At 43.9% G+C, this 18,542-nt stretch overlaps 1 protein-coding gene across 3 annotated transcripts in view; it reads left to right on the top strand.

Moving 5' to 3' along the window:
• The window catches only part of PDGFRA (platelet derived growth factor receptor alpha), a 50,041-nt gene that overhangs the window by 21,843 nt on the left and 9,656 nt on the right, over positions 1-18,542 (top strand). For all 3 annotated transcript variants that reach the window (XM_079154548.1, XM_079154549.1, XM_079154550.1), the window contains exons 8-21: positions 420-535; positions 1,743-1,869; positions 3,561-3,754; positions 4,893-4,987; positions 5,198-5,330; positions 7,074-7,178; positions 7,573-7,683; positions 7,943-8,096; positions 9,250-9,416; positions 14,792-14,907; positions 15,275-15,397; positions 16,704-16,815; positions 18,113-18,212; positions 18,316-18,421. In XM_079154548.1, coding sequence (XP_079010674.1) covers positions 420-535; positions 1,743-1,869; positions 3,561-3,754; positions 4,893-4,987; positions 5,198-5,330; positions 7,074-7,178; positions 7,573-7,683; positions 7,943-8,096; positions 9,250-9,416; positions 14,792-14,907; positions 15,275-15,397; positions 16,704-16,815; positions 18,113-18,212; positions 18,316-18,421 — 1,759 coding nt within the window. The remainder of the gene's footprint in view (positions 1-419; positions 536-1,742; positions 1,870-3,560; positions 3,755-4,892; positions 4,988-5,197; positions 5,331-7,073; positions 7,179-7,572; positions 7,684-7,942; positions 8,097-9,249; positions 9,417-14,791; positions 14,908-15,274; positions 15,398-16,703; positions 16,816-18,112; positions 18,213-18,315; positions 18,422-18,542) is intronic.

The following is an 18,542-nucleotide window of genomic DNA, read 5'->3' as shown; positions in this document are numbered from 1 at the left end:
AATCAAGGAGTTTTCTTTCTCTTTTCTTTCTCCCCTTCCCTCCCTCCCTCCCTCTTCCTTTCTTCTTTCCTTTCTTCCCTCCTTCCTCCCTCCCTCCCTCCCTCCCTTTCTTCCTTCCTTAAAGAAAATCTGGTAGTTTATTCTCATTCAGAAGGGAGATCGTACCAAAACTAATAGCTTTTGGAGATGGACTTTGCTTATTTCAAAATGTCTGTTTTCTGTTGTTAAAAATTATTCAGATCTTTGATGTTTGGAGACTGTTGAGAATTCCAGGAAAGAGATGATACAGACAGGAAAAAACATGTTTTACTTTTTTACAAAAATAAAACTTGGAAGACTGTCATTCTTTAAATAGTTGGAATTTATTTAGCTGTTGCTTATTGAAACAAAGCGAAAGTGTTTTTGTTTTTGTGTTTAAGGTATCGAAGCAAATTAAAGCTGATCCGTGCTAAGGAAGAAGATAGTGGCCATTATACTATAATAGTTCAAAATGAAGATGATGTGAAGAGTTATACTTTTGAACTATTAACTCAAGGTATGTACGGGCAGTATTCAGGTAATGCTGGCTTGGTGAACAGCTCTTGCAAAGAGAGCTTGACACTTTCTTCCCAGGAGAAGAAATACTGTAGGGGAGAAGCAGGGACTGGAGATGTCATAGGGACAAGGATCAGGGATAGTCTTGTTTTATTTATGAATGTAGGTACTAATTGAGCAGCCTTAAGTAAAAAATCAAAAATGCTCCAAAATCTGAAATTTTCTGAGTGCTGACATGACACCACAGTGGAAAATTCCACACCTGACCTCTCGTGACAGGTCACAGTCCAAACACCAGCACACACAAATGGTGTATAAATTTACCTTCAGGCTATGTGTAGAAAGTGTTCAGGAAACATAAATGCATTTCATGTTTCGACCTGGGTCCTGTCCCCAAGATATCTCATTATGTACATGCAGCTATTCCAAAACCTGAAAAAACGGAAACACTTCTGGACCTAAGCATTTCCAACAAGGGGTGCTTGACCTGTAATTCTGGGGCATTCTGGGTTACTCTGAATCGCTGTGGAAATTCCTAGGCTCTGACAGCTTCTCAATATGATGCTTTAGTTCTGAGATGGGTGCAGTGATGCTTTTTGGTCCAGATGACCTGCAGTTGCTCTGGAGGGGTTTGCGTAGCTCCCTTATGGACATGGGACAGTGGTTCCTGCTGGAGAGAATTGGCTGAGTCTGTCACATTTTTCAGGTCCAGCTCCTGTTTACTAAGTCCCTCCGTGTGCCAGGTACCATCTGAGGCGGGCTCTTTTGCTCCTTACAGTAAATCTCTAATGAGTATTAACCTATCTCTAAGTTGTTTGACCACAGATTCTTTTTTTTTTTAACACCTAATGAAATCCTGCAGATGCACTTGGGTAGACACAGCTTTAGATTATATTTCGCTGAATCTGTTAGTCAAACCCCGAACTCTCATGTAATTTGAAGAGCCCCTTGCCTTTCAAGCCAAATGGCTACAGGCACTTTTCAGTCCTCACTCCAGATTTAACACCCCACAGGCACAAATCCCCAAATGCTGAAACTGAAACACTTACCCTGGCAGTGCTGCCCACCCTGAGCATTACTTCTCCAGCTGGATTCAGCCCTTCTAGCGTGGTTCCAATGCCACGTGGTTGACTTCTGATCTCATGAGCCACTTTGAAGTCCCCGCAAGTTCTGACTGTTCCTTTCTGACTTCTTTCCACCTCTTGCAGTCCCATCTTCTATTCTGGACTTGGTCGACGACCACCATGGCTCTGGCGGAGGACAGACTGTGAGGTGTATGGCTGAAGGCACACCTCTTCCTGACATTGAATGGATGATTTGCAAGGATATTAAGAAGTATGGAAACTGCACATTCCTTATTCTTTTGTGATCATACTGTTTCTGTGGCTGGCCCTCTTTTGTACTTATGATTCTTATTTGACCTCAGGTTCATGTTCATCGTGAGCTGAGGTAGGATTTTGAACATGGACCCCAGCTTCCTGGTGTGTGTGTCTGTGTGCACATGTTCATGAATAGCTATAAGAAGAAGGTCCGTGGCTTTCATCAGATCCTCTATGGGTCTCTCATGTGAAACAATGGTGAATTTTACGAACTACTGTCCTACAAGGATCTTTACTTGGCTAATGTTTTTACCTCGTATTTCTTATCTGACAAATTTCTTTTTTAATTGGTGAATTATAATTATACATAATAGTAGACTTTGCTATGATACATTTATATCTGCACATAGCGTAATTTGGTCTTATTCATACCCCAGTATCTCCTCTTTCCCTCCCTCTTCCCTACCCCTCATTCCCATCCTCTACTCTGCTGGTCTCCCTTCTATTTTCATGAGATTCTCCCCCTCTTTTCTCTCTAGTTTCCATATAGGAGAGAAAACATAAGATCCTTGACTTTCTGAATCCGAGTTATATCACTTAGCGTGATGTTCTCCAGTTCCATCTACTTTTCTGCAAATGATGTAATTTCATTCTTTCTTATGACTGAATAAAACCTTGTCATGTATCTATATCATATTGTCTTCATCCATTCACCTGTTGAAGGATGCCTGAACTGGTTCCATAACTTGGCTATTGTGATTTATGCTGCTATAAACATGAGCATGCGTGTATTGCCATAGTATACTGACTTTAATCCTTTAGGATAAATACTGAGGAGTGGGATAGCTGGGTCATAAGGTCGTTCCATTCCTAATCTTTTGAGGAACCTCCATACTGATTTCCATAGTGGTTCTGGTAATTTATAATCCCACCAACAGTGTGTAAGTGTTCCTTTCCCCCCATGCCCTCACCAGCGTATATTATTATTTGTGTTCTTGATATTTGGCAAACTTTGGGAGGCTAGACTGGTGTGTGAACACAAATGAAAATAGCACCCATGTGACTGCTCACTCCCTCACTCGCCAACCTGCTATCAGGTGGGAGTTAACTCACCATTTCCTCTTTCCTCCCTCATTTCTCATTTCATGCCTTCTTAGGTGGGCATGTGGACCAGTCCATGGCCACTGGCTGTGTCCAGAAGCCTTGATTGCTTCTTTCTGAAGGCTGAGACTCCTAGTCCTACCTTCTCCCAGAACTTAGGGATGACTTACATGCTGGCTGGGGCTGGAATATGGGTCTTATATCTCAATCCAAAGGATGGCCTCAACCCTAGTGACTCCTTCAGGGCTGTTTCTGGTGTGGGTGTTGAGAAGGGCAGGCACCAGGTCTTTTGGAATGGGTGGGAAATTGGGATCATTAAAGATGCTTGATGTTGAACTGCTCAGTTCACTCATAGGTTCAAAGTTTGGGATCAGTAGTTATATTTTATTGAACTTGTTTGTCTCTGCTGCCTTCACAGTTAACTCTCAGTTATTCACATGCATAATGTGAAAGTGAGTTTTAACGTTAATATACACAAAAAATAAGAAAGTCATCCCATAGCACCTGCAATTGTAGACAAGGTCAGCAGCGCGGACAAGTTCACCAATCCATTCTTCTCCATGATTGCCAATAACTGACACTATATTTATCTCCTTTTCTCTGTAGATGTAATAATGAAACTTCGTGGACAGTCTTAGCCAACAATGTCTCAAATATCATCACGGAGATCCACCCCCGAGGCAAGAGTACTGTGGAGGGCCGAGTGACATTTGCCAAAGTGGAGGAGACCATTGCAGTTCGATGCCTGGCCAAGAATCCCCTTGGTTCTGGGAACCGAGAGCTGAAGCTGGTGGCTCCCAGTGAGTGGCTCAGTAGTCAGGGTAACTCCAGCTCATCAGCTGAGCCCTGTCTTCCTCAGGCAGCATGTGGAATCCCACATAAGGTGGTATGGGAAGCAGGTCCCAAGGCAGAAATTCAGCTTTGAATTCACTTGAAGGGCCTTCTCCACGAGTGCAGGCCTTTCTTTCCGATTCGTATACATAGTTACATCTTGCAGAGGACACAGGACATTTTGCTTGTCTAATAGTATAGCTAGCTACTCAGTCTCTAGTCTGAGCAACTGTGAGTGGGATGGAGAATGAGGAAAAGACTCTTCTGTCTCATTGCTCCTTACAGCAGTCAAGACAGGTTGAATACTTTTTGTAAAAAAAAATAATTATTGGGTTTTTAGAAAAATTTGTTAGTTGTAGATGGACATATACCTTTATTTTTAAAATTTATTTATTTTTATGTGGTGCTAAAGATCGAACCCAGTACCTCATATGTGCTGGGCAAATGCTCAACCTACCACTGAGCTATACCCACAACCCAGGTTGAATTCTTTGTTTTTTTTTTTTTTTTTTGGTGCTGGGGATTGAACCCAGGGCCTTCTGCCTGTGAAGCAAGCACTCTACCAACTGAGCTATATCCCCCAGCCCCCAGTAGAATTTTTTTTTTTTTTTTTTTTTTTTTTTTTGCAGTGATAGGGATTCGAACCCAGGGCTTTGTGCTTGCAAGGCAATCACTTTACCGACTGAGCTATCTCCCCAACCCCCCAGTCGAATTCTTAAAAAAAAAAAGCATGAAACCATAAGCAATAGAAACAAATGCCACCTTTCAAAATAAACTTTACAATAAAGTTTATGAAATAGAGGTTTTTGTACATGAAGTAGCTCTCTATCTCATTTTTTAGTCTATCTTGTTCTTATTCTGATTCCATCTGAAAGGTTATTCTAAGAGCATCTTTGGAGAAAGTCTGCGTTCCCTGATTGAATTTTGGTGTAGTTTCGTGGGTGCGAATGTCTAAGAGATGATGTTGCCCATCCCTATAATGTGCCAGGCAGCCCCCACTCTTCCCCACTGGCAGTGAGAAATTCCTGACCAGGTGCAACCTATGCCTTCCTGCCCCCTGTGTATCTTTGAGGAAATTCTTCATCATGTCTCTTTCTGATCCACCAGCCCTGCGTTCTGAGCTCACGGTGGCAGCTGCAGTCCTGGTGTTGTTGGTGATTGTGATCATCTCACTTATCGTCCTGGTTGTCATTTGGAAACAGGTAGGTATTTTCTCAAAGCACTAAAATCTTTGAAACCTGTAAGAACCAGAAGAGCAGCTTAGTTCAGTGCCTGGCACAGTGAAGGGGCTCAGTGATTACAGGTGGGATGGATGTGGTTGGACCTACTGTGTCCAGTGAGCTTGCTGCTGCAGGAGCTCTGGTGCTGTCAGACTTGGTAATTCACCAGTTACCTGTCCTGGCCATTTACAGAAACCAAGATATGAAATTCGCTGGAGGGTCATTGAATCAATCAGCCCTGATGGACATGAATATATTTATGTGGACCCAATGCAGCTACCTTATGACTCGAGATGGGAATTTCCAAGAGATGGACTAGTGCTTGGTAAGTCCCTATGACTGTGACCTCCCAAGACACTACTCTCACTTGTATACAGCGTTACTATTTAAATCCCTATCAGGGATCTGAACTTTGCTTCGTAAGAACTATGCAGTAGAAATTTGCTTGCAGAACTATATTTCCACCTTGAAAATGAGCTGATTGAGGCTGGGAATGTAGCTCAGTGGCCTGGCATGCATGAAGACCTGGGTTCAATCCCCAACACTGCCAGGGGTAGTCATGGGGGAGAAGAATCAATTGTATCATTGTAATGAAATTTAAAACCTGACACCATAACAAGGTGTAGCTAAAGAAAATTTTACAAAGAGAGGAGGGAATTTGAGGAGGCCTGGCAGAGATATCCACCAAAAAGGCTTTGCTTTGGAAAGGACACCAATTGAAAAGGAAGTGAATTTATGTGACTTTAAAGCACTAAATGAGAAATGAATGCACAAAGTGGGTGGTTTTGATCCAGTACATTCTATGGATGCATAAGATACTTTTTTATATATGTGAAGTATAAGATATAAAACCATAGATACCTTTTAAAGGAAAGCATTTAACAATAACCGAACTGACTTGTCACAGAGTTCGAATATTTCAATCTTGGGCTGAGACCGAATACATGAAATCCAAGGGAGTTTTATTTTATTCTAAAAAATTTTTTAAAAATCACATTCTGAACAAGACAAGGGCAAATGAAAGTTAGAGCTAGAGGTTATGTCACAATGAGTAATTTTACCAAATACAGCTTTTAATTATCATTGTCTCATCACTCCAAGATATGGCAGAGTTTAGGTCTTAGAGAGTTACTTAAACTGAAATCAAGCGAGGTATCCTTGCTGCTCCCAATTTCAAATGCTTTTCTTTAAGCTTTCTTTATTATATTTTCACCACTGTTTCCCAAAAAAGGATGAGGAGCTTAGGGAAATTAAAAAGTAATAAAATATGGAAGAAAGGTTAAAACCCTGCTATGCCAAGGGGCACTGCTTTGTCTCCCTGTTCCTGTGCCTGTCGAGTTGCTGGTGAAGTACCTTTCCAGTAATTGCCAGCCATGCAGACCTGTGGAAAGGGGGCAGTGTTGACTCTTAGTGTTTTTCATGAGCAGAGTCTACCCTGGCTGGGTTGTCCATGGTCCGGCTGATACCCTGGACACCTCCTGCCTGGTTGGTGAGCTCTTCAAGGGTGGCGACAATAGTTTCAGTTTCTCTTTGTCTTTCCTGACGTGAAGCAACGACTGGACTCAGGGCATGCTTAGCCTCAGTGGCCTTCCTGGCAATGGGCAGCAACGAACCCAGCTCCAAGTTTTTACTTGTATACGCCTTGGAACGGGTGGTATTTTGAATACTGAAGTATTTACAGTGGTTAAGGATTTATTGATGCAAAGGATGCTTCTGTTTGCATGTGGAAAACAGAAGGGTATTGAGCCAGGGGGTTTGGGCAGGAGCTGGGAGGGAAGAGCAGAGGAGCCCAGGGCTTGGCCAGCACCCAGCTGCTAGCCAGAGAGCTCACACCAGGGAGGGCTGCATCCTCCTCTCTCCGTCTGTGTTTCCTTTCTATTGCAAATGGTATTTGACAAAAGCAATTACGCTAATTTCCTCCCCTGTGGGCTCAATTCTTTTTTTGACAGGAGTTCTTGGAGGAATAATTAGGCTTACTCAGTGCAGGAAAAGCACCCACCCAGTTGTTCACCCTTGGTGCTGGCCCTGCAGAGGAGCTGGGTGTGTTGATGGTTCTTCTTGCCCATAGGTCGCATCTTGGGATCTGGTGCATTTGGGAAAGTGGTTGAAGGAACAGCCTATGGATTAAGCCGGTCCCAGCCTGTTATGAAAGTAGCAGTGAAGATGCTCAAACGTAAGTGCTGGGAGGATTTGAATACAGAGATATTAAGTGAACTGGTCAAAATCATGTAGCAAATTGTAATACAGGCAGCAAGTAGCAAATTTAGGACTAGATTCTGGTTCTTGGACTCTAGATTTTATGTGTGTTTAGATGTTTATCAAAATAGACCTAATTTGATTGTTCTTGTCACTTGTATGTTGGAAAACTAGGAGTTTTTTCTAGTGACCTCTTTATACCCTAAAGGCTAGGGACTGCAGAGTCCAGATCGAGTAGCCGTCTGCTTCTCTTTTTCACACTTGGTAAATGAAATAATGTTGAATCACAGGATTAGCCACATTCTCAGATTTCCTGAGAATAAGAGGTAGATAGTTGAATTGAACTGATCCATGGTTTATTTCTTCAACAGCCACGGCTAGGTCCAGTGAAAAACAAGCTCTCATGTCTGAACTGAAGATAATGACTCACCTGGGGCCACATTTAAACATTGTCAACTTGCTTGGAGCCTGTACTAAGTCAGGTAGGCTCGCCAATCTACCTGGGAGTGAGGGTTTGCTCTGAACCCCTGTGGTTGTGAAAACCCATGGGACCAGACTCAGATCCCCCCTCAGAACCCAAGCACAACAGTGAATATAAGTCTCCTCATTGGAGTCCACTGGTTCCCCGGTTCCACTGAACTGATGGAAGTCACTGTTTTTGAGCAATGTCTCTGGATAGTCCAAAAAGCAATTCATGGCTTCTCTGTCCTTGGGTTTTCATTCTGGTTTTGGTCCCCGTAGGCCCCATCTACATCATCACTGAGTACTGTTTCTATGGCGATCTGGTCAACTATTTGCATAAGAATAGGGATAGCTTCCTGAGCCGCCACCCAGAGAAGCCAAAGAAAGAGCTGGACATCTTTGGATTGAACCCTGCTGATGAAAGCACACGCAGGTGAGTATACAGATACATTGCTGTGTCACTGTCCTGCAAGCCTCACGAATGAAGGGAATCAGAATCCATGCCCACAGGGCCCAAGGTAGCAAGACTTGGAGACAAGCTAGCCTGTCCAGTGGTCTCTGACAGTACAGATGGACACCTGATGTCTGCAGGTGCTTTGGACTGGGACATCATGTGGGAAGGTCTTACTGGTAGAAGTTAAGGGGAGTGAGAGTTGGAATCCTTCTGGAAGCTGTTTTCCAGTATGTGTGCAATCCACTTAGGATGTATGAAATGTAGCGCTGGCCAGGGATGCCTGAGTTTTTATACCTTGTGACAATCTGTCTGAGGATCTCCAAGCTTCAGCTGATGGTCCTTGCTGAACCTGGGCCTATAGATCAAGCCAGTGATGGTGGTCTCCACTTCAGAAGCCGGCAAAGTGACTGTACAGATCTCTGAGGGTGCGAAGATCTGTAAGATCAGAAAGTACAAAGTGTTTACTTTGTATCAATTTATTTAATGGACACTAAATGGGTGCTGAATTTATGGAGTAGCAGGAGTTGTCTCCCCAAGCCAGGGTCACACACCCCATGTTCATGGCATATAAACTGAAAAACAGAGAAAGAATGACTGCCTTAATGTCATGAATGTTTCAAATTTTAAATGTAATAGACTTGTAACATTTTATAGGTCTCTGGGGACATTTCCACCTGTCTTAGAGTCATTTCAGGGTGTCTGTGCTCCCACTGAAGATGTGTAGAGAAGAGGCATTGAAAATGAATAAGCAAAAAGGTTTTAAGAGCCTTGTCAGCCAACGTTAGTGGGACCTAAATATTCCCCTAGTCTTTCCCATCTTGGTAAAGGTCATCCTGCATCTTCTGAAAAGTGCCTCCTTCATGCCAAATGGAGTCATTTTCCTTGCATGTCCCTGGAACCTTCCTTCCCTCAGCACGCCTGGGTCTGAGACGGCCTGTGAGTTTGTGGGATTGTTCCAGTAGTCATCTCGGGCTTGTCTCCCTGCCTGGACCTCCCCGTGGGAAGGGTGCTCTTTGGTTTTGCTTTTGCTATGCCTCCCTCAGCACCCGGCACATTGTAGGGACCCAAATCGTCATCTGAGTGACCACTCCAGAAGGCCACCTGGCTGAGATTTCTTTTTCTGTTTTTACAGTTATGTGATTTTATCTTTTGAAAACAATGGTGATTACATGGACATGAAGCAAGCTGACACAACCCAGTATGTCCCCATGCTAGAAAGGAAAGAGGTTTCTAAGTATTCGGACATCCAGAGATCACTGTACGATCGTCCAGCCTCCTACAAGAAGAAATCTATGTTAGGTAAATGCGTCTGCATCACTCTGCTTTAATATGATACTTAAAATACTCAGAGGTAGGTGAACAGGGTTGATGAGGAAACCTGCCAGGCCACCCTGAATGCAGGTCTACTCAGCTGGGTGTGTGACAGGTGTTTTATAGGGTTGCGGCCTGTGAATTAAAAACGGTGAAGACAGACTTGATGTAATGAATTTCTCAAACTCCAAATGCTATTGCTTTATAGAATCATTTATTCTGAACATCACCTTTCTTTCTTTCTTTTCTTTTTTTTTTTTTTATTTTTTGGTAACATGTCTTTTTAATTGAAAAAAATGTTTTTAATAGATTTATTTATTTTTGCGGTACTGGGGATCAAACCCAGGGCCTCACTCATGCTAGGCTCTACCACTGAGCTATACCTCCAACCTCCCCAACTTTTTTATTTTTTTAATGAAAACATAGAATTGATTGTTTTGTTTTGTTTGGGTGATGATTGAACCCAGGGCCTTGTGCATGCTCAGCGGATGCTCCATCACTGAGCTGCATCTCTACCCCTGATGATTGATTTGTTTTTCAGTAACCTTACATGGCAGAACTGCAAGTTAGCAATCTTTTGTTGTTTCCTCATAGTGGCTTTTTCTTAAATTTTATAAGACTTATATCGATGAGTTCAATAACCCTTAATTTTAGCTTTCCTGACATCCAATTTGAGATAGAAACTGGAGAGTAGACAATTGGAGTTGTATTTTCTGACAAGTGTTTCTGTTGACTGTTGTTCGAAGGCAGATCTGTTTTCAAAACAGTGGTGTAAGTGGTAGGTTGGATGGATTTATTAACTCCAGGGTGCCCAGCTAATGCTATATCAGATGGACCACCTCCTATCTGCTTGGGGGTGGTCCCTCCAGGTTTCTGGTCTAATCCCAGACTTGAAGTAGGGTGGCTACTAGGTAGGTCTGACTTTGCCTTTTCCTGTGATGTTGTTTTTGGGGCCTGAGCCCTCCCACTGGTTGATGCAAAAGTGTTGAGCTGCCACAGAAATTGTTTTGAAAATCACTAATGCTCTCTGAATATCATCAGAGTTCTTAAGCAGAAGGTACAATCTGTTAAAAATAGAATGTGCTTGTTTTGCAGAGTTTGGTACACAATAATATTTTCCATTTCTGCAGTTGAGTTCCATTCACTTCACATTGCCAAATGGGTGAATTTCCAGGCACTTTTGAAAGATTAGTCAATGAGAGTTATCGGAAATAGTGCTTCCTCTCCCCTCCCATATTTTTAAAAATAGTTTACATTGCTTCCCAGGCTGAGCTGGTAGACTTGGCACCTGAGTCACACTGAGGCCCAGGCCGTGTTGGCAAGCAGATTACAGTTTTCTGGCCTTCCTGTAGCTGGCTAGAAAAATGTGAATGGCTGGAGCTATTCTTCACTTGCCTGAAAATCCTCAAAAAGGACTGAGAACTACTGGCCTAGATGGCCTTCTTCCTCGAAAACATTGGAACCCCTCCAGATGGGAAAAGTTACAAACAGAGGGAAGTCAATGCAAAGTCATTGGCACTGATTTTTTTTTTTTTTCACATTTTTAAATTAGTGCATTATAGTTGTAATACTGATGGGATTATTGTTACGTATTTGTGCATGCACACGATATGACAATATCGTTTGGCCAATATCACTCCTTAGCACTTACCCCTCCCTCCCCTACCTCCCACCTTTTGGTTGTTTTCCTCTACTGATCCTCCTTTGATTTTTTTTTTTTTTTTTTTTTTTTTTTTTTTAGTTATACATGGAAGTAGAGTTCATTTTGATATAATTATACAAGCATGGGCTGGATCTTATTCTAATTAGGCCCCCAATATTGTAGATATACATGATGGTGAGATTCATTGTGGTGTATTCATATATGTACCTAGGATAGTTATATCAGATTCATTCCACTATCTTACCTTTTCCTATCCCCCTCCCTTCCCTTCATTCCCCTTTGTCTAATCCAATGAATTTATATCAGTCTCCTCCTTATTGTGTGTTAGTATCTGCATATCAGAGAGAACAATTGGCTTTTGGTTTTTTGAGATTGGCTTATTTCACTTAGCATGATAGTCTCCAGATCCATCATCCATTTACTGGCAAATGTCATAAAGTCATTCTTCTTTATGACTGAGTAATACTCTACTATGTATATATACTACATTTTCTTTATCTATTCATTTGTTGAAGGGCACCTAGATTGGTTCCATAGCTTAACTATTATGAATTGAACTGCTATAAACATTGATGTGACTGTGTCACTATATATAGTATGCTGATTTTAAATCCTTTGAATATAAACCTAGGAGTGGGATGATTGGGTCAAATGGTATTTCCATTCCCAGATTTTTGAGGAATCTTCATACTGGTTTCCACATGGTTGCACCAATTTGCAGTTGCACAATGTGTCAGTGTACCCTTCCCCCCGACCTCGCACATCCTCGCTAACATTTATTGTTCCTTGTGTTCTTGATAATTGCCGTTCTGACTGGAGAGAGGTGAAATCTCAATGTAGTTTTAATTTCATTTCCCTAATTCCTGGAGATGTTGAACATTTTTTTTCATATATTTGTTGACCATTAGTGTTTCTTCTTTTGAGAAGTGTCTGTTTAGTTTCTTTGGCCATTTGTTGATTGGGTTATTAGCTTTTTTGATGTTAGGTTTTCTGAGTTATTTGTATATCCTGGAAATTAATGCTCTATCTGAGGTGCAGGTGGTGAAGATTTTCTCCCATTCTGTAGGCTCTCTGTTCACAGTCTTGTTTCCTTTGCTCAAAAGAAACTTTTTAGTTTGATGCCATCCCATTTATTGATTTTTTATTTTACTTCTTGCACTTTAGGAGTCTTGTTAAGGAAGTCAGTTCCTGAGCTGACATGTTGGGGTATTAGGCCTACATTTTTTCTGATAGGTTCCGAGTTTCTGGCCTAATTCCTAGGTCTTTGATCCACTTTGAGTTGATTATTGTGCAGGGTGAAAAATAGGGGTTAAATTTTATTCTACTACACGTGGATTTCCAGCTTGCACCATTTGTTGAACAGGCTATCTTTCCTCCATTGTATGTTTTTGGCACCTTTGTCTAGTATAAGATAATTGTATTTATATGGATTTGTCTCTGTGTCTTCTATTCCATTGGCTTTCTTGCCTGTTTTGGTGCTAATACCATGCTGTTTCTGTTACTATAGCTCTATAGTATACTTTAAAGTCTGGTATTATGCCTCCTGCTTTGCTTTTCTCACTAAGGCTATTCTAGGCCTCTTATTTTTCCTGATTGAGTTTCATGACTGCGTTTTCTATTTTTATGAAGAACATCATTGGAATTTTAATGGGAATTGCATTGAATCTGTACTGCTCCACTTCCAAGATGGAGTTGGCTGCAGAGTTCTCTGAAAGACGTTCCTTAGGTGCAATTCCCGAAGGTCGGGTTCCATTTGCGAGGCAGAGGAACCAATCCTTTGCTCCTTGTGCTACCTGCAGACCCTGTATTCCCTGGCTTCCTGGGCTTAATTCCCAACCTAGTCACACCCACCTGTTCAAATTCCGCCCCCCCTGCCCCAGCTGATCCTTTGACAGGACCAGCTGTCTGCCTCCTGCCAGACTCAAAGCTTGGAGGCAGCCAGACTCTCCCCAGCCTCTCTGACCCATCTTCTCCTGAGTAAAATACTCTCCATGCCTGTTTTTCTCTTAGTTTGTTAGGCACAGTCTAGGTCATGTGGCAGGTGTCTGCCAGGACCCAGTACCAGACCCAGCTCAGATTTCCTGGATCCCAGTTCCCAGAGTTGCCTCAGGATGGCTCCTGCCTCTGCCCTCCGTGGACAGTTGGGAAACATGAGGAGTCTTTCGTGCACCAGTCTACTGTACAGTACAGCCTCCAGATCAGTCACAGTGTTTTTGACCTCCGATTTCTCTGCACTAAGACCCGCCTCAAAGCTGACTTCCTCTAGTCACCCTCTCCGCTTTGCCTGAGGGTGGGTCAGCTCTGACAGCCACCACCTGTGGCAGTGGGCTTTCTTCTTTATCTTATCGTATCCAACCTTCTGAGTCCCCAAGTTGTTTGAGTGTCCAGTATTAAATCCCAGTGAAATAACTCTTTCCCCACCTCACTGAGAAGCCATATATCTGCTACCTTGGTGTCACACCATGAGGTAGCTGGGAAAGCAGCTTCCTCTACTGTACCACCTTTCCTGATCTCCACTGACATTGATCTTTAAACTTGTCCCCTTGTCTGACTGGTAGTTGATTTAATTGACGAGTTACAATCCAAGGACTATGCAAGTAGTTTGAAGAAGAAAATACAGCAATTCCTAGAAACTACTTTTTCAATTGTTCTCATGTATATTAGTCACAGAAGATTTCAGCGTGTGTGTGAGTTTAAAGATGGCTGATGTGATTGCTAACTAAGGTTGAAAAAAACAATCTGGGAGGCAAACAAAATCGGTATGTGTTGGCGTGGTACTACAGGCCTGTCATCCCTTACTCCTGAGGCTGAGTCTGGAGGCTTGCAAGTTTGAGGCCAGCCTCAGGAACTTGGTGAGACCCTGTCTCAAAATGAAAAGGACTGATGATGTGGCTCAGTGGTAGATTACTTGCCTCACATGTGCGTGTCCCTGGGTTCAATTCCCAGTACTACTGAAAAACCAAAACCAACAGCAAAACAAAACTATATGTGAGAACCCATCAGGGAGATCAGTTTAGCTTGATCTTCATGGTTGTGGGTTCTCACTTACTCATATAAACCAGGTATGTCTTTCTGCATTTAGGTTGACGATCTCTGACTGAAATACTTGGAACCAAAAGTGTTCTGGATTTTTGATTTTTTTTCAGGTTTTGGAAATTCCCCTGTATATAATGAAATATCTTGGGGATGGGACCCTAGTCTAAACAAAAATTCATTTATGTTTCATGTACACCTTTACACAGAGCCAGAGGGAAACATTATATGATATCTTTAGTGTGACCTGTTACGTGAGGTCAGGTGTGGAATTTTCTGCTTGGGGTGCCATGTCGGTACTTAATAGCAGTTGGATTTTGGAGCATTTGGGATTTACAATTTTGGGGATAGGAATGCTCAACTTGTACAAATATGTTTTTAAAGAAAGAACCTTTTCATTTTTTATTTATTTGTGGTGCTGGGGATTGAATCCAGTGCCTCAGGCCTGCTGGGCAAGCGCTTTACCGCTGAGCTCTGCGCCACCCCCTTTGCATAGTTTAGATACCCACCTGGGAGGTCTAGAAACCATAAGACCAGACGTAGCTCTGGATGTGTTCTTTGGACCAGCCTCTGCAGTCCGACAAGCAGCCTCCCTGGGGGAGTCATGGTGGTGGGTGAGCTCTCATGCTGTTCTCTGGCACCGACACACTTCGTTTCTGTTCTGCAGACTCAGAAGTCAAAAACCTCCTTTCGGATGATAACTCAGAAGGCCTTACTTTGTTGGACTTGTTGAGCTTCACCTATCAAGTTGCCCGAGGAATGGAGTTTTTGGCTTCAAAAAATGTAAGTTAAGGGAATGGTGACATCGTCAGACCTGACTGCAGATTTCAGAGTCAGGGGAGCGAGGCAGCAGACAGCAGGAGAGAGACCTGGGAGTGACCAGTGACAGCAGCTGTGTCTCCTTTACCCGCTTTCTTCCTCTTTCCCCAGGGAGGGCCTGAAGCCTAGCTACATCAGGTGTCTTCTTTTTCCTCCAGAATTTTCTGTCTTGAAGAGGTTCTTTTGAGGGCAAGCCCATCATGCAGGACAGCCTTCCTTGGGTGCATGTCCGGCAGCTCCCAGGGCCACCTCGGAGCGGCCAGTCTTGCAGGAGTGCTGCTGTGTCACCACGGATGGATTGACCCTGAATGTGTCTTCCCTTTCCACACAGTGTGTTCACCGGGACCTGGCTGCTCGCAACGTCCTCCTAGCCCAAGGGAAAATTGTGAAGATCTGTGACTTTGGCCTGGCCAGGGACATCATGCATGATTCGAACTACGTGTCGAAAGGCAGTGTATGTATCCCCTGCCCTCTCTTGGCATACTCCCCTCCCTCCCTTTCTTCTCTGAAGTCAGCTGTTGCGTCTTGCCACTGGGATCCCATATTTTTAATAAGGAGATTCGTGAGTAGGCTCCCGGGGTTCAGTCAAGCTCAGGCCTGGGCATGAGATCAGCTCCACCTTGTGCGAGGGCTGAGATTTGGGCATGTTTCTTGCCCATTCATGCTTTAGTTTCTGTCTGTGGCAGGGAGGCAGTAGTAGCACCATCTCCTGAACTGCTGTGGGCGGTTAAATTGGGGAATTCATGTGACGTGCTTAAGGCGGTGCCTGGAATATGGAATCATCCAGTAAGTGTTTGCTGTTAAAGAGTAAACTGTGTGCATGCAGATACACGCAAGGCTTTCCAGGGGCAGGGTCTCTGGCTTTTCAATTTTTATCAGATTTTCAAAAGGCACCTGTGACCCCTAATATGTTAAGATCATTTGAGTTAATATATCTCAGAGGCACAGTTTCCTTAAAAGTCATTGTACCATCTACTCAGACTGTGCTCTCCGTCCCTCTCATCTGGAAGTAGTTTAGGATACTCCTTCCACCCTTAGGTGCCACTCCACTTCACTCCGCTGCGCTGGCTGTGAGACAACCACAGGGGTTGCCTCATCCACCCAGAGGACTCTGTCCTGTGTCCCTGCTCTGTGTGCTGTAGGAACTCATGTGGCCATGCCTGTAGCTGTGTTTTTTCCTGCATACCTCGAACACATCACTGAACTCTGGTAGAGCCAAGCTCCCACCTGTTCACGTGAAGTTCCGAGTCTCTGCAATGATGCTCATATGGTTACTTTTTGTATCCACTTCAGTTTAGTGTTTTCACAAAAGTTTGGACCAGTTTCACAGAAGAGGCTCTAAACTTCATCTCAGGGTGATTCTTTGAAAATGACTGCACATTTCTTAATGTTCAGAAGCTGTAATCGGCTCACAGATCGCTGGATCTTAGTTTTGTTCCTAGGAATCCCTGCCAGTAGGGGACAGGTCTGTTCGGGCTCACACTTTATGGGCAACAATTCAGGATTAAATATTTTGGGACATTATTCCTTTGGAAGAGGTGGGAAGCAACATTGATCATCATTCACCAAATATGAATTAAGAACCACAGGTAGCAGGTCCTGCAAGTGCAGAAGTAAACACAACACACACAAAACACTGCGAGGCAACTTCAGTAGTGCAAGTTATTCTTAGCCCCGGGAGGAACCCTTTCCATCTCCACCACTGCAGATCATCAGTGCGGAGACTGGGGGTTAATGTCCTTCCTCCTTCTTCCCTGTAGACCTTCCTTCCCGTGAAGTGGATGGCCCCTGAGAGCATCTTCGACAACCTCTACACCACGCTGAGTGATGTCTGGTCTTATGGGATTCTACTCTGGGAGATCTTTTCTCTTGGTATGAGCCTGGCATCTCTCCTTGTTTGGATTGTTCTGGAACATCCCTGGAAGGGAAAGTGTTTGTCCCAGCTCCAGGATGTGATTGATGCTGGAATGCGTACTGTGTGTCAAGTGTGTGACCTGCAGAGGCTGCACCACACCATGGCTCCTTACCGCATCTAATGTGGGCCTGTGCAGACTGAGAGGGCGCTTTGGGGGCTGTGACTTGCCCCTGGACTCTACCCCTCTTCTTCTCTGGGCTAGGCCACTGTGATTTTCTCCTGCCATAAGTGCTCCCGATGGCAACTGTTCCCTGGCTGCTTCTTCATGTTGGGTTGAATGGTTCACCAGGGTGCAGAGGAGTGTTTCCTCCTCTTCACCTGATGGTGATCCATGCAGAGGGCATGACTCCCTTTCCTGGTCATTTGGGAGGGGAGAAACTTCTTAGGCATTTGGCCAGTTAATCCCCAGAGACTGAACCCAGGTGTCCCATGCTGCCTGTTGAGGGCCCTGCAAGAATGATAGGTCGCTACCCTGCCCTCCAGATGGTTCAAACGAGGAGAAAAGATTCCTACACTTCGAAAGTGGGTATTGCTGACCTAACATTGGAATGCTAGCACAGAGACAGGAGAAAAGAATCCTGGAATAGTTTTGGAAGGCTTCAGAGGAGGAACTGAACTTGACCTGGCTTTGGCTATAAAACAGGAAAGATTCCCCCGGTTAAAGTCAAGTGCTGTTTCCCTTCTGGGTTTCCTTTTGCTACCTTAGTTCTCCCTGTAGAAAGGGGCACCGTGGATCATGTGGCCTAACGGAGTTTCGCACTCCCTAGAAAGCAGAGAATTATCTTGACAATTCAAACCCCAATTTTGACTTTTGCTCTAATTATTTGAGCTTTTCTAGTCAAAATAACTTTCTTGCCCCGGATGATTCAGAATTTCCCCTCACTTTTCTAGGTTGCTTATGTATGTAGCTCCAATCACTCGAAGCACTGAAAAACGTTTTAATGCTTTTTTCTAAGGATGCAGATTTTTGCCTGAGGTGCTTGGGCTAGACCAACCTAGAGTCCTTATTAAGTTTTTTTCTTTTTTCTGTGGCACTGGGTCTGTGAGTGCCAGGCAGGCACTCTATCACTGAGCTGCACCCCCAGTGTCCCTTTGCAGGTTCCAGGGTCAAAGAGATAATAATGATACTTAATTTCCTTGGAAGAACAAGAACATTGAGGCATCAGGATCACCAATGTTCCCCCGTGTGCTCTGTCACCTTAAGATTCTAGCAGCATGTGGTTCATCTGTCATCCTATCTTCTTTGTCTCTTAGGTGGCACACCCTACCCTGGCATGATGGTGGATTCTACTTTCTACAATAAGATCAAGAGTGGGTACCGGATGGCCAAGCCTGACCATGCCACCAGTGAAGTGTGAGCCCCCCCACCCATGGTCCCACTCCCTGCCACACGGTCTTTGGGGGCGGGGGTGCCCACGTACTCTACCCATGCCCATTCTCGCCCTGTGCCTCTCCAGCTATGAGATCATGGTGCAGTGCTGGAACAGTGAGCCAGAGAAGAGACCCTCCTTCTACCACCTCAGTGAGATCGTGGAGAATCTTCTGCCTGGACAATATAAAAAGGTTTGTCTGGGTCTGTTAGAGTGGTGGAAGACTGTGGGCCAAGGGAGGAGAGAATAGCTGGCATGTAGGCCAACAATGTTAAGCACTGATTGGAAGCAGCATTTTCAAAGGAGGACACAGA

This window comes from Sciurus vulgaris (assembly GCF_902686455.1).
Source record: "Sciurus vulgaris genome assembly, chromosome: 9".
NCBI classification, from domain to species: Eukaryota; Metazoa; Chordata; class Mammalia; order Rodentia; family Sciuridae; genus Sciurus; species Sciurus vulgaris.
The sequence above is the reverse complement of the archived record's forward strand: the minus strand, read 5'-3'. Positions and strand labels throughout refer to the sequence as shown.